We start from the raw sequence: 16,846 nt of genomic DNA, 5'->3' as shown, positions 1-16,846 counted from the left end.
ACCATCCCTGTGCTGAGTTCCCGGGTCTGTACACCCGCTGTGCCCATTATGAGGGCTTCCCACCATCCCTGTGCTGAGTTCCCGGGTCTGTACACCCGCTGTGCCCATTATGAGGGGTTCCCACCATCCCTGTGCCTAGTTCCCGGGGCTGTACACCCACTGTGCCCATTATGAGGGGTTCCCACCATCCCTGTGCTGAGTTCCCGGGTCTGTACGCCCACTGTGCCCATTATGAGGGGCTCCCACCATCCCTGTGCCTAGTTCCCGGGGCTGTACACCCGCTGTGCCCATTATGAGGGGTTCCCACCATCCCTGTGCTGAGTTTCTGGGATACATAAGAACCACAGATGACTCAGTGGACCCCACGTGGGCCTGTATCTTTCTATGGACTGTGGCCCCCATGGACTCACCTTTGTAACACACGAAGTAGAATTTCGAGTCACATCTCCCGTCATTCCACTTTAACAAGCTGTACCTGGCACAGGAATAGGAGGTCAGGCCGGGCATCCCGGAATTCCATTTGGTATAGGTTCCTAAGGCGTTGCCGGTACTCCAGCGCCAGAGCCCCGGGGAGCAGAGGTACAGGCCCACCCACACCTCATTTAGGACCGCCACCGCCGACACCTGCATCAGCTCCGTATCCGACTCGATGCTGGCCAGGTCTGTGTACTGCGTCCGGCAATAATTCAAGGCCTCCACCCAGGTCAGTGACTGCTTCACCAGGTAGTATGGAGATGGGGAGAAGCTGAGCCCCCGAGCGGAACCTGTGGAGAGACACAAAGAGGACTTTAGGGGGTACATCAGACGCACCCCCCTTATCACTTCATGTCTCCACTAAGAGACCTTAGAAGTATTCTTCTCCATTCTCACTCGTCCCTCCAGCCAAGAAAGTCCAATTCCACCAAGATGGCGTTCTGCTGATAACTAGGAGCTCCGGATACGGGACCACCAACCAACCACCCACCACCTTGTCAGGGGCTCTCGTCAGGAGGAGCAGGAACACACAAAGATGGCGGGGACCGAGCCGGTGCTATGTGGGGAGAACTTACCGCTGGTGTACACAGGAGAAACATGGAGGCCGTCTCCTCCACTGTATTCAGCGACTCCATCCCCAGAAATTACCAGACAGTCCTAACCGGAGACTACCGGATAACCACCCCATAACCGGAATCCACCACTCAGTCCTAACCTGAGACTACCGGATAACCACCCCATAACCGGAATCCACCACTCAGTCCTAACCTGAGAGTACTGGATAACCACCCCATAACCAGAATCCACCACTCAGTCCTAACCTGAGACTACCGGATAACCACCCCATAACCGGAATCCACCACTCAGTCCTATCCTGAGACTACCGGATAGCCACCCCATAACCAGAATCCACCACTCAGTCCTATCCTGAGACTACCAGATAACCACCCCATAACCGGAATCCACCACGCAGTCCTAACCTGAGACTACCGGATAACCACCCCATAACCGGAATCCACCACTCAGTCCTAACCTGAGACTACCGGATAGCCACCCCATAACCGGAATCCACCACTCAGTCCTGACCTGAGACTACCGGATAACCACCCCATAACCAGAATCCACCACTCAGTCCTAACCTGAGACTACCGGATAACCACCCCATAACCGGAATCCACCACTCAGTCCTAACCTGAGACTACCGGATAACCAACCCATAACCAGAATCCACCACTCAGTCCTAACCCGAGACTACCGGATAGCCACCCCATAACCAGAATCCACCACTCAGTCCTAACCTGAGACTACCGGATAACCAACCCATAACCAGAATCCACCACTCAGTCCTATCCTGAGACTACCAGATAATCACCCCATAACTGGAATCCACCACTCAGTCCTAACCTGAGACTACCGGATAACCACCCCATAACCGGAATCCACCACTCAGTCCTATCCTGAGACTACCGGATAGCCACCCCATAACCAGAATCCACCACTCAGTCCTATCCTGAGACTACCAGATAATCACCCCATAACTGGAATCCACCACTCAGTCCTATCCTGAGACTACCAGATAATCACCCCATAACTGGAATCCACCACTCAGTCCTAACCTGAGACTACCAGATAACCACCCCATAACCAGAATCCACCACTCAGTCCTATCCTGAGACTACCAGATAATCACCCCATAACTGGAATCCACCACTCAGTCCTAACCTGAGACTACCGGATAACCACCCCATAACCGGAATCCACCACTCAGTCCTATCCTGAGACTACCGGATAGCCACCCCATAACCAGAATCCACCACTCAGTCCTAACCTGAGACTACCGGATAACCAACCCATAACCAGAATCCACCACTCAGTCCTATCCTGAGACTACCGGATAGCCACCCCATAACCGGAATCCACCACTCAGTCCTGACCTGAGACTACCGGATAGCCACCCCATAACCAGAATCCACCACTCAGTCCTAACCTGGGACAACCGAATAACCACCCCATAACCAGAATCCACCACTCAGTCCTAACCTGAGACTACCGGATAGCCACCCCATAACCAGAATCCACCACTCAGTCCTAACCTGAGACTACCGAATAACCACCCCATAACCAGAATCCACCACTCAGTCCTAACCTGAGACTACCGGATAGCCACCCCATAACCAGAATCCACCACTCAGTCCTATCCTGAGACTACCGGATAACCACCCCATAACCAGAATCCACCACTCAGTCCTAACCTGAGACTACTGGATAACCAACCCATAACCAGAATCCACCACTCAGTCCTATCCTGAGACTACCGGATAGCCACCCCATAACCGGAATCCACCACTCAGTCCTGACCTGAGACTACCGGATAGCCACCCCATAACCAGAATCCACCACTCAGTCCTAACCTGGGACAACCGAATAACCACCCCATAACCAGAATCCACCACTCAGTCCTAACCTGAGACTACCGGATAACCACCCCATAACCAGAATCCACCACTCAGTCCTAACCTGAGACTACCGGATAGCCACCCCATAACCAGAATCCACCACTCAGTCCTATCCTGAGACTACCGGATAACCACCCCATAACCAGAATCCACCACTCAGTCCTAACCTGAGACTACCAGATAACCACCCCATAACCAGAATCCACCACTCAGTCCTAACCTGAGACTACCGGATAACCACCCCATAACCAGAATCCACCACTCAGTCCTAACCCGAAACTACCAGATAACCACCCCATAACCGGAATCCACCACTCAGTCCTAACCTGAGACTACCGGATAACCACCCCATAACCAGAATCCACCACTCAGTCCTAACCCGAGACTACCAGATAGCCACCCCGTAACCGGAATCCACCACTCAGTCCTAACCCGAGACTACCGGATAACCACCCCATAACCAGAATCCACCACTCAGTCCTAACCTGAGACTACCAGATAACCACCCTATAACCAGAATCCACCACTCAGTCCTAACCTGAGACTACCGGATAACCACCCCATAACCAGAATCCACCACTCAGTCCTATCCTGAGACTACCGGATAACCACCCTATAACCAGAATCCACCACTCAGTCCTATCCTGAGACTACCGGATAACCACCCCGTAAACAGAATCCACCACTCAGTCCTATCCTGAGACTACCGGATAGCCACCCCATAACCAGAATCCACCACTCAGTCCTAACCTGAGACTACCGGATAACCACCCCATGACCAGAATCCACCACTCAGTCCTAACCTGAGACTACCGGATAACCACCCCATAACCAGAATCCGCCACTCAGTCCTAACCTGAGACTACCAGATAACCACCCCATAACCAGAATCCACCACTCAGTCCTATCCTGAGACTACCGGATAACCACCCTATAACCAGAATCCACCACTCAGTCCTAACCTGAGACTACCAGATAACCACCCCATAAACAGAATCCACCACTCAGTCCTTACCTGAGACTACCGGATAACCACCCCATAACCGGAATCCACCACTCAGTCCTAACCCGAGACTACCAGATAACCACCCCATAACCGGAATCCACCACTCAGTCCTATCCTGAGACTACCGGATAACCACCCCATAACCGGAATCCACCATTCAGTCCTATCCTGAGACTACCAGATAGCCACCCCATAACCAGAATCCACCACTCAGTCCTAACCTGAGACTACCGGATAACCACCCCATAACCAGAATCCACCACTCAGTCCTAACCTGAGACTACCAGATAGCCACCCCGTAACCGGAATCCACCACTCAGTCCTAACCTGAGACTACCAGATAACCACCCCATAACCAGAATCCACCACTCAGTCCTATCCTGAGACTACCGGATAACCACCCTATAACCAGAATCCACCACTCAGTCCTATCCTGAGACTACCGGATAACCACCCCATGACCAGAATCCACCACTCAGTCCTATCCTGAGACTACCGGATAACCACCCCATAACCAGAATCCACCACTCAGTCCTAACCTGAGACTACCAGATAACCACCCCATAAACAGAATCCAGCACTCAGTCCTAACCTGAGACTACCAGATAGCCACTCCATAACCGGAATCCACCACTCAGTCCTAACCTGAGACTACCGGATAACCACCCCATAACCAGAATCCACCACTCAGTCCTAACCTTAGACTACCAGATAACCACCCCATAACCGGAATCCACCACTCAGTCCTAACCTGAGACTACCGGATAACCACCCCATAACCAGAATCCACCACTCAGTCCTATCCTGAGACTACCAGATAACCACCCCATAACCAGAATCCACCACTGAGTCCTAACCTGAGACTACCAGATAACCACCCCATAACCAGAATCCACCACTCAGTCCTAACCTGAGACTACCGAATAACCACCCCATAACCGGAATCCACCACTCAGTCCTAACCTGAGACTACCAGATAGCCACCCCATAACCGGAATCCACCACTCAGTCCTAACCTGAGACTACCAGATAACCACCCCATAACCGGAATCCACCACTCAGTCCTAACCCGAGACTACCGGATAGCCACCCCATAACCAGAATCCACCACTCAGTCCTAACCTGAGACTACCGTATAACCACCCCATAACCAGAATCCACCACTCAGTCCTAACCTGAGACTACCAGATAACCACCCCATAACCAGAATCCACCACTCAGTCCTAACCTGAGACTACCAGATAACCACCCCATAACCAGAATCCACCACTCAGTCCTAACCTGAGACTACCAGATAACCACCCCATAACCGGAATCCACCACTCAGTCCTAACCTGAGACTACCGGATAGCCACCCCATAACCAGAATCCACCACTCAGTCCTAACCTGAGACTACCGGATAGCCACCCCATAACCAGAATCCACCACTCAGTCCTAACCTGAGACTACCGTATAACCACCCCATAACCAGAATCCACCACTCAGTCCTAACCTGAGACTACCAGATAACCACCCCATAACCAGAATCCACCACTCAGTCCTAACCTGAGACTACCAGATAACCACCCCATAACCGGAATCCACCACTCAGTCCTAACCTGAGACTACCAGATAACCACCCCATATACAGAATCCACCACTCAGTCCTAACCTGAGACTACTGGATAACCACCCCATAACCAGAATCCACCACTCAGTCCTAACCTAAGACTACCGGATAGCCAGCCCATATACAGAATCCACCACTCAGTCCTAACCTGAGACTACCAGATAACCACCCCATAACCAGAATCCACCACTCAGTCCTAACCTGAGACTACCGGATAACCACCCCATGACCAGAATCCACCACTCAGTCCTAACCTGAGACTACCGGATAGCCACCCCATAACCGGAATCCACCACTCAGTCCTAAAATGAGACTACCAGATAACCACCCCATAACCAGAATCCACTACTCAGTCCTAACCCGAGACTACCGGATAACCACCCCATAACCAGAAACCACCATTCAGTTCTAACCTGAGACTACTGTATACAGGGGCGGACTGACCATTCGGGTACTCGGGCATTGCCCGAGGGCCCCATGCCACTAAGGGGCCCCATCAGGGTTGCCAGCCTAAATAAAACCAGGGACAGTATGTAAAAATCTGTGTTTTTTTAAAAATCCCAATATTATAGCTGCCCCGCCTCTCCAGTACCTTTTCAGTGTGTTTATGTGTATACTGTGTGTATACTGTGTGGCCCCATGATCTATTGCCTTGGGGCCTCATTATCTCCTCCTCCCCATGAGTTTTAAGTCTGCCCCTGACTGGATAGCCACCCCATAACCAGAATCCACAACTCAGTCCTAGCCTGAGACTACTGGATAGCCACCCCATAACCAGAATCCACCACTCAGTCCTAGCCTGAGACTACCAGATAACCACCCCATAACCAGAATCCACCACTCAGTCCTAACCTGAGACTACCGGATAGCCACCCCATAACCAGAATCCACCACTCAGTCCTAGCCTGAGACTACTGGATAGCCACCCCATAAACAGAATCCACCACTCAGTCCTATCCTGAGACTACCGGATAGCCACCCCATAACCAGAATCCACCACTCAGTCCTAGCCTGAGACTACTGGATAGCCACCCCATAACCAGAATCCACCACTCAGTTCTAGCCTGAGACTACTGGATAGCCACCCCATAACCAGAATCCACCACTCAGTCCTAGCCTGAGACTACTGGATAGCCACCCCATAAACAGAAGTCCCCCATTCACTCCTGAAAAGCATGCGCTATGTGTTTTTGAAATTTGAGGCTACCCTTAAACTGCAGTTTGGTTTGGGTTTGATTACTCTAAATACTGACCTCAGCATCAGTCTGACTGGACTGAAGGGTGTTCAGCCAGTCACCCAGTCCAGCCCAGTGGGAGTGTCACTCTTGCTGTGCTTTCTGGGATGGGGTACTTAAGATGCGGATGTCACGTGGTTCCGGGGTTCCGGTCCAGAAGTATGTTCTGACTCCATGGTCCTGATCCTCCGGACCAGCCCCCAGGACGCCTATGGCCTGGGGTGCGGATCCACCCAACTTTACGTCTCGGGGCTGGCTAGCCCGAGGCAAGGAAACTAAAGGAAGGCTTCAGAGGTGGTCCGGTGCCGTCCCGGGTTGTAGAGAGGCCCAGCAACTGTGAAGTTATCCAGGGGAGGACTCTTCGGGAGAAGGCCACGCAAGGGTTGGCTTCTCAACAAGAGCCGGGAAAAGCTGAGGGACCCAAGTGAATCCAATCTCGTGCGGTACCGCCGGACCGGCTGCAAGATACCGGTACCACATGAGTGTCCTACAAGTTTTCAAGTTTCCTTTATATGTTCTATAACAAAATCTGTGGCAGAGACGTGTTCCTGACTCAAGCACCCTGCTGGCTGCTAGGCCTGGTGAGAGAAGGACTCTCCAACTAGGGTGAGGATCCAGCTGTGAATGGCTATTCTCTGGATTTATTCAAAGTAAGAGAGTTATTTCTTCATACTGACTTTGACACTAAGAGTTCCTGGACTTTTCACCGAAACCCTCTGATCAATACTGAGAGAGACTGTTTGTTAACTACTTTTTTGCAAATAAAAATCCCTTCAAGCGGATCAGTCATCAGTCTCTGTAGTTCTTGGGCCATCTACCTCGGGAAACCCCCTAGACGCATATGGGGTGAAGAAGGTAAAGGTAAGCCCAATAAATTCAGCCGCTCCTTCAGGGGTCAGTGCTATACGTGGGGGCTCGTAGTCCGGGATGTACCATTACCCCTCGAAAGAAAGAACTGTGCACGTGGTGAATACAGGACAGAGGGTTGTGTTTTTTGTTTTTTTTTGACTGCGCCATTTTGTGAAAAGTGATGGACATCCACTGTTGGCGCGTAAGCGGGGGAGGAGCCTGGAAAAAGCCTGCGAGTCTCTGTAGTTCTTGGGCCATCTACCTCGGAAAACCCTAGACGCATACGAGGTGAAGAAGGTAAGGGTAAGCCCAATAAATTCAGCCGCTCCTTCGGGGGTTAGTGCTACACTGAGACTACTGGAAAGCCACCCCATAAACAGAATCCACCATTCAGTCCTAACCTAAGACTACCGGAAAGCCACCCCGTAAACAGAACTCCCCCACTCAGTCCTAACCTGAGACTACTGGATAGCCACCCCATAAACAGAATCCACCACTCAGTCCTAACCTGAGACTACCGGATAACCACCCCATAACCAGAATCCACCACTCAGTCCTAACCCGAGACTACTGGATAGCCACCCCATAACCAGAATTCACCACTCAGTCCTAACCTGAGACTACCAGATAGCCACCCCATAAACCAGAATCCACCACTCAGTCCTATCCTGAGACTACCAGATAGCCACCCCATAACCAGAATCCACCACTCAGTCCTGACCTGAGACTACCAGATAACCACCCCATAACCAGAATCCACCACTCAGTCCTAACCTGAGACTACCAGATAACCACCCCATAAACAGAATCCAACACTCAGTCCTATCCTGAGACTACCAGATAGCCACCCCATAACCAGAATCCACCACTCAGTCCTGACCTGAGACTACCAGATAACCACCCCATAACCAGAATCCACCACTCAGTCCTAACCTGAGACTACCAGATAACCACCCCATAACCAGAATCCACCACTCAGTCCTAACCTGAGACTACCAGATAGCCACCCCATAACCAGAATCCAACACTCAGTCCTATCCTGAGACTACTGGAAAGCCACCCCATAAACAGAATCCACCATTCAGTCCTAACCTGAGACTACTGGATAGCCACCCCATAAACAGAATCCCCCACTCAGTCCTAACCTGAGACTACCGGATAGCCACCCCATAACCGGAATCCACCACTCAGTCCTAACCTGAGACTACCGGATAGCCACCCCATAACCAGAATCCACCACTCAGTCCTAACCTGAGACTACTGGATAGCCACCCCATAACCAGAATCCACTACTCAGTCCTAACCTGAGACTACTGGAAATCCCCCCCGTAAACATTACTCCCCCCTACTCAGTCCTAACCTGAGACTACTGGATAGCCACCCCATAAACATTACTCCCCTACTCATTCCTAACCTGAGACTACCGGATAGCCACCCCATAACCAGAATCCACCACTCAGTCCTAACCTGAGACTACCGGATAGCCACCCCATAACCAGAATCCACCACTCAGTCCTATCCTCAGACTACTGGATAGCCACCCCGTAAACAGAATCCACCACTTAGTCCTAACCTGAGACTACTGGATAGCCACCCCTGGATAGCCACCCCATAACCAGAATCCACCACTCAGTCCTATCCTGAGACTACCGGATAACCGCCCCATAACCAGAATCCACCACTCAGTCCTATCCTGAGACTACCAGATAACCACCCCATAACCAGAATCCAACACTCAGTCCTATCCTGAGACTACTGGAAAGCCACCCCATAACCAGAATCCACCATTCAGTCCTAACCTGAGACTACCGAATAACCACCCCATAACCAGAATCCACTACTCAGTCCTAACCTGAGACTACTGGAAATCCCCCCCGTAAACATTACTCCCCCCTACTCAGTCCTAACCTGAGACTACTGGATAGCCACCCCATAAACATTACTCCCCTACTCATTCCTAACCTGAGACTACCGGATAGCCACCCCATAACCAGAATCCACCACTCAGTCCTAACCTGAGACTACTGGAAATCCCCCCCGTAAACATTACTCCACCTACTCAGTCCTAACCTGAGACTACTGGAAAGCCACCCCATAACCAGAATCCACCACTCAGTCCTAACCTGAGACTACTGGATAGCCACCCCATAACCAGAATCCACCACTCAGTCCTAACCTGAGACTACCGGATAACCACCCCATAACCAGAATCCACCACTCAGTCCTAACCTGCTGATACTACTAGAAAGCCACCCCATAAACAGAAACTACCACTCAGTCCTACCCCTGAGAATACCAGATAACCACCCCATAAACAGAAACTGAGACAACCAGGCAGTTATGATGTGAGACTAACAGATAGGCACCCCATAATCAGGGACTATCACTCAGAAACTCCATTACTGGAGACAACCACTCAGAAACCCCATAACCAGAATTCACCACTCAGTCCTAACATGAAGACTACCGGATAGACCACCCAACCCCTTATTACTCAAGATAAATAGATGGTAACCCCATAACCAGAGATTATCCCTCAACCACCAAAAGACTACTGCTTAGCCACCCCATAACCAGAGACTACCGATAAGCCACCCCATAACCGATTACTACAATTCAGCCACCCCATACCCAGAGACTACTGCTAAGCTATTCCATTCCTAGAGACAACTTCTCAGCCACCCCAAAAATCAGGGACTACTGCTTAGCTATCCAATAATCTAAAAAGAGTTCTGAGGAAGCGGGCTTGTCTGATGAAACACGTCAGATTTTCAACCACCGCAATTTGGACATCATCACCTATGCTGGAGTTGTGAGTCGATATGCTCATGTTTGTGAATATGTTTTATGGCATTTTAAAAAATAACAATGGTGTTGGTGGTAAAGCACTAGGCGTTTGCACCCTCCTGCGTTTCTTTGCAGTGTTTGGAGTTTCCCCACTCGAGGAGAGCAGCGTTGTTTTAGGCATTTTATATGTACCGTTGGATGCGAGACAAAGTGAGTGTTGAGGCTTTGTTGCTTTCTGGTCCCATAACTGAAGACTATCGCTCAGCCGCTCCATAACTGGGGACAACAACTCAACCACCCATGGCAGCAGACAACCGTTCAGCCACTCCAAGACTACCACTCAGTCATAACCCGAGATCAACGGATGACAACCCTATAACGGGAGATTACTGCTCAACCACCCCATAACGGGAGATTACTGCTCAACCACCCCAAGACCAAAGACTACTGCTCAGCCAGCCCATAACCAGAGACTACCACTCAGTCATAACCCGAGATCAATGGATGGCAACCCCATAACGGGAGACTACTGCTCAACCACCCCAAGACCAAAGACTACTGATCACCACCCCATAACCAGAGACTACCACTCAGTCATAACCCCAGATCAATGGATGGCAACCCCATAACGGGAGACTACTGCTCAACCACCCCAAGACCAAAGACTACTGCTCAGCCAGCCCATAACCGGAGACTACTGCTCAGCAGCCCCATAACCAGAGACTACTGCTCAGCCACCCCATAGTCGGAGACTACTGCTCAGCCACCCCATAGTCGGAGACTACTGCTCAGCCACCCCATAGTCGGAGACTACTGCTCAGCCACCCCATAGTCGGAGACTACTGCTCAGCCACCCCATAGTCGGAGACTACTGCTCAGCCACCCCATAGTCGGAGACTACTGCTCAGCCACCCCATAACCGGAGACTACTGCTCAGCCCCCCCATAGTCGGAGACTACTGCTCAGCCACCCCATAACCGGAGACTACTGCTCAGCCACCCCATAGTCGGAGACTACTGCTCAGCCACCCCATAACCGGAGACTACTACTCAGCCACCCCATAGTCGGAGACTACTGCTCAGCCACCCCATAATCAGAGACTACTGCTCAGCCACCCCATAACCGGAGACTACTGCTCAGCCACCCCATAGTCGCAGACTACTGCTCAGCCACCCCATAACCGCAGACTACTGCTCAGCCACCCCATAGTCGCAGACTACTGCTCAGCCACCCCATAACCGGAGACAACTGCTCAGCCACCCCATAACCGGAGACTACTACTCAGCCACCCCATAGTCGGAGACTACTGCTCAGCCACCCCATAACCGGAGACTACTGCTCAGCCACCCCATAACCGGAGACTACTGCTCAGCCACCCCATAGTCGCAGACTACTGCTCAGCCACCCCATAGTCGCAGACTACTGCTCAGCCACCCCATAGTCGCAGACTACTGCTCAGCCACCCCATAACCGGAGACTACTGCTCAGCCACCCCATAGTCGGAGACTACTGCTCAGCCACCCCATAGTCGCAGACTACTGCTCAGCCACCCCATAGTCGCAGACTACTGCTCAGCCACCCCATAGTCGCAGACTACTGCTCAGCCACCCCATAGTCGCAGACTACTGCTCAGCCACCCCATAACCGGAGACTACTGCTCAGCCACCCCATAGTCGGAGACTACTGCTCAGCCACCCCATAATCAGAGACTACTGCTCAGCCACCCCATAGTCGCAGACTACTGCTCAGCCACCCCATAGTCGCAGACTACTGCTCAGCCACCCCATAGTCGCAGACTACTGCTCAGCCACCCCATAGTCGCAGACTACTGCTCAGCCACCCCATAGTCGCAGACTACTGCTCAGCCACCCCATAGTCGGAGACTACTGCTCAGCCACCCCATAGTCGCAGACTACTGCTCAGCCACCCCATAGTCGCAGACTACTGCTCAGCCACCCCATAGTCGCAGACTACTGCTCAGCCGCCCCATAACCGGAGACTACTGCTCAGCCGCCCCATAGTCGGAGACTACTGCTCAGCCGCCCCATAGTCGGAGACTACTGCTCAGCCACCCCATAGTCGGAGACTACTGCTCAGCCACCCCATAGTCGGAGACTACTGCTCAGCCACCCCATAACTGGACACTACTGCTCAGCCACCCCATAACTGGACACTACTGCTCAGCCACCCCATAACTGGACACTACTGCTAAGAAACCTCATAACCGGAGATGATCACTCAATCACCTCCGTAATTGGAATCTACCACTCAGCCACCACATAACCTGTCTACTGCTGAGTCTGGCCACAACTGGAGCATACCTCTCAGCCACCTACATAAGTAGAGACTACCGCTCAGCCACTCCAAAACTGCAGACTATGGCTCAGCCACCCCATAACTGGAGACTACCGGTTATCCACTCTATAACAACTGGGGACTACCATTATACGACCTCCTAACCAGAGACTGCTGCTCAGCCACCCCATAATCAGAGACTACTGCTCAGCCACCCCATAACCGGAGACTACTGCTCAGCCACCCCATAATCGGAGACTACTGCTCAGCCACCCCATAACCGGAGACTACTGCTCAGCCACCCCATAACCGGAGACTACTGCTCAGCCACCCCATAACCGGAGACTACTGCTCAGCCACCCCATAATCGGAGACTACTGCTCAGCCACCCCATAACCGGAGACTACTGCTCAGCCACCCCATAGTCGGAGACTACTGCTCAGCCACCCCATAGTCGGAGACTACTGCTCAGCCACCCCATAGTCGGAGACTACTGCTCAGCCACCCCATAGTCGGAGACTACTGCTCAGCCACCCCATAGTCGGAGACTACTGCTCAGCCACCCCATAGTCGGAGACTACTGCTCAGCCACCCCATAGTCGGAGACTACTGCTCAGCCACCCCATAGTCGGAGACTACTGCTCAGCCACCCCATAGTCGGAGACTACTGCTCAGCCACCCCATAGTCGGAGACTACTGCTCAGCCACCCCATAGTCGGAGACTACTGCTCAGCCACCCCATAGTCGGAGACTACTGCTCAGCCACCCCATAGTCGGAGACTACTGCTCAGCCACCCCATAGTCGGGTCAGTAAAGAAAGAGAATAAAGACCCCTATACACCAATAGACTAAAGAGTGAAAAAATATTGACAGATGCCAAAAATTCAATGTAAAATATGCTGTGACCCGGCTCTACTCAACAGGAGGCGTTCTATACCTCCACGAGGGGCATGTGGTGGAACTGGGGGTGGTGGAACTGGGGGGGGGGGGGGCAGTGACGCAGGACAGCTTCATAAATCTCACTATAACCCATATAGGAAGTACAGCCGCCCATATAACACAGGATACTCACTCAGGAAGTAAATGTAAAGAATGGCCGGCACCAACATCTTCGGGAAACGTCCACAGCGCAGTCCAATCCCTTTATACCTGTATAAAAGAAGAGTACACATCAATGTATAGTGGTGAGGTCTGCTCACATGGCCTGTCCTTCCTGTCCCATCTTCCAGGTCTCTGTGGTCCTCCCTCGGTCCTCTATAGGGTTCTATAGGTTGTGTGGTCCGTATTTGGCTGGTTTGATAACTTTGAATAGCAAATTTGCAGGCAGCTGGTAAGCAAATCTTGTGGCGGGTGTGATGGAAAGCGCACAGAGCGCCGTGTGTTCTCACATTTCCATAGAATACAGCCGGGCTATACATCCACATCACCTCCACCTCTCATGTCACAGGCTGTATACAGAATTTACATAGTCATGTAAACCTCGTGCAATGAGCGCAGTGACTCCACAGAAAGAGAACAATGACCCCACAGAACGAGCGCCGTGACCCCACAGAACGAGCGCCGTGACCCCACAGAACGAGCTTTGCGACCCCACAGAACGAGCTTTGCGACCCCACAGAATGAGCGCAGTAACCCCATAGAACGAGCGCAGTGACCCCACAGAATCCCTGTGACCCCATACAATGAGCGCAGCGACCCCACAGAATGAGCGCAGCGACCCCACAGAATGAGCGCAGCGACCCCACAGAATGAGCGCAGCGACCCCACAGAATGAGCGCCGTGACCCCACAGAATGAGCTTTGCGACCCCACAGAACGAGCTTTGCGACCCCACAGAATGAGCGCAGTAACCCCATAGAACGAGCGCAGTGACCCCACAGAAAGAGCGCAGTGACCCCACAGAATCCCTGTGACCCCATACAATGAGCGCAGCGACCCCACAGAATGAGCGCAGCGACCCCACAGAAAGAGCGCAGAGACCCCACAGAACGAGCGCAGTGACCCCACAGAACGAGCTTTGCGACCCCACAGAACGAGCTTTGCGACCCCACAGAATGAGCGCAGTAACCCCATAGAACGAGCGCAGTGACCCCACAGAATCCCTGTGACCCCATACAATGAGCGCAGCGACCCCACAGAATGAGCGCAGCGACCCCACAGAATGAGCGCAGCGACCCCACAGAATGAGCGCAGCGACCCCATAGAAAGAGCGCAGTGACCCCATAGAATCCCTGTGACCCCATACAATGAGCGCAGCGACCCCACAGAATGAGCGCAGCGACCCCATAGAAAGAGCGCAGTGACCCCATAGAAAGAGCGCAGCGACCCCATAGAAAGAGCGCAGCGACCCCATAGAAAGAGCGCAGCGACCCCATAGAAAGAGCGCAGCGACCCCATAGAAAGAGCGCAGCGACCCCATAGAAAGAGCGCAGCGACCCCACAGAATGAGCGCAGCGACCCCACAGAATGAGCGCAGCGACCCCACAGAATGAGCGCAGCGACCCCACAGAATGAGCGCAGCGACCCCACAGAATGAGCGCAGCGACCCCACAGAATGAGCGCAGCGACCCCACAGAATGAGCGCAGCGACCCCACAGAAAGAGCGCAGCGACCCCATAGAAAGAGCGCAGTGACCCCATAGAATGAGCGCAGCGACCCCATAGAAAGAGCGCAGCGACCCCATAGAAAGAGCGCAGCGACCCCATAGAAAGAGCGCAGCGACCCCATAGAAAGAGCGCAGCGACCCCATAGAAAGAGCGCAGCGACCCCACAGAATTAGCGCAGCGACCCCACAGAATGAGCGCAGCGACCCCACAGAATGAGCGCAGCGACCCCACAGAATGAGCGCCGTGACCCCACAGAATGAGCTTTGCGACCCCACAGAACGAGCTTTGCGACCCCACAGAATGAGCGCAGTAACCCCATAGAACGAGCGCAGTGACCCCACAGAAAGAGCGCAGTGACCCCACAGAATCCCTGTGACCCCATACAATGAGCGCAGCGACCCCACAGAATGAGCGCAGCGACCCCACAGAAAGAGCGCAGAGACCCCACAGAACGAGCGCAGTGACCCCACAGAACGAGCTTTGCGACCCCACAGAACGAGCTTTGCGACCCCACAGAATGAGCGCAGTAACCCCATAGAACGAGCGCAGTGACCCCACAGAATCCCTGTGACCCCATACAATGAGCGCAGCGACCCCACAGAATGAGCGCAGCGACCCCACAGAATGAGCGCAGCGACCCCACAGAATGAGCGCAGCGACCCCATAGAAAGAGCGCAGTGACCCCATAGAATCCCTGTGACCCCATACAATGAGCGCAGCGACCCCACAGAATGAGCGCAGCGACCCCATAGAAAGAGCGCAGTGACCCCATAGAAAGAGCGCAGCGACCCCATAGAAAGAGCGCAGCGACCCCATAGAAAGAGCGCAGCGACCCCATAGAAAGAGCGCAGCGACCCCATAGAAAGAGCGCAGCGACCCCATAGAAAGAGCGCAGCGACCCCACAGAATGAGCGCAGCGACCCCACAGAATGAGCGCAGCGACCCCACAGAATGAGCGCAGCGACCCCACAGAATGAGCGCAGCGACCCCACAGAATGAGCGCAGCGACCCCACAGAATGAGCGCAGCGACCCCACAGAATGAGCGCAGCGACCCCACAGAAAGAGCGCAGCGACCCCATAGAAAGAGCGCAGTGACCCCATAGAATGAGCGCAGCGACCCCATAGAAAGAGCGCAGCGACCCCATAGAAAGAGCGCAGCGACCCCATAGAAAGAGCGCAGCGACCCCATAGAAAGAGCGCAGCGACCCCATAGAAAGAGCGCAGCGACCCCACAGAATTAGCGCAGCGACCCCACAGAATGAGCGCAGCGACCCCACAGAATGAGCGCAGCGACCCCACAGAATGAGCGCAGCGACCCCACAGAATGAGCGCAGCGACCCCACAGAATGAGCGCAGCGACCCCACAGAAAGAGCGCAGCGACCCCACAGAAAGAGCGCAGCGACCCCACAGAAAGAGCGCAGCGACCCCATAGAAAGAGCGCAGTGACCCCATAGAATGATCCCTGTGACCCCATAGAATGAGCGCAGTGACCCCCACAGAACAAGCACAGCGACCCCGCCATCCCAG

General features: G+C 53.1%; 1 protein-coding gene across 1 annotated transcript in view; it reads right to left on the bottom strand.

Moving 5' to 3' along the window:
• Window positions 1-14,223, bottom strand: part of LOC143962555 (uncharacterized) — a 79,636-nt gene extending 65,413 nt beyond the window's left edge. Inside the window, exons 1-2 of the mRNA XM_077471821.1 lie at window positions 13,785-14,223; window positions 411-764 (exon numbers count right to left, since the gene is read on the bottom strand). Of these exons, the coding sequence (XP_077327947.1) occupies window positions 411-764; window positions 13,785-14,136 (706 nt within the window). The 5' untranslated portion in view covers window positions 14,137-14,223. The remainder of the gene's footprint in view (window positions 1-410; window positions 765-13,784) is intronic.
• Between the last annotated feature and the right edge of the window lie 2,623 nt (window positions 14,224-16,846).

Source organism: Lithobates pipiens, unplaced genomic scaffold (genome assembly GCF_037356315.1).
Source record: "Lithobates pipiens isolate NorthernLeopardFrog02 unplaced genomic scaffold, aLitPip1_a1.2 Scaffold_8, whole genome shotgun sequence".
NCBI lineage: Eukaryota > Metazoa > Chordata > Amphibia > Anura > Ranidae > Lithobates > Lithobates pipiens.
This window is presented reverse-complemented; position numbering and strand designations above follow the sequence as displayed.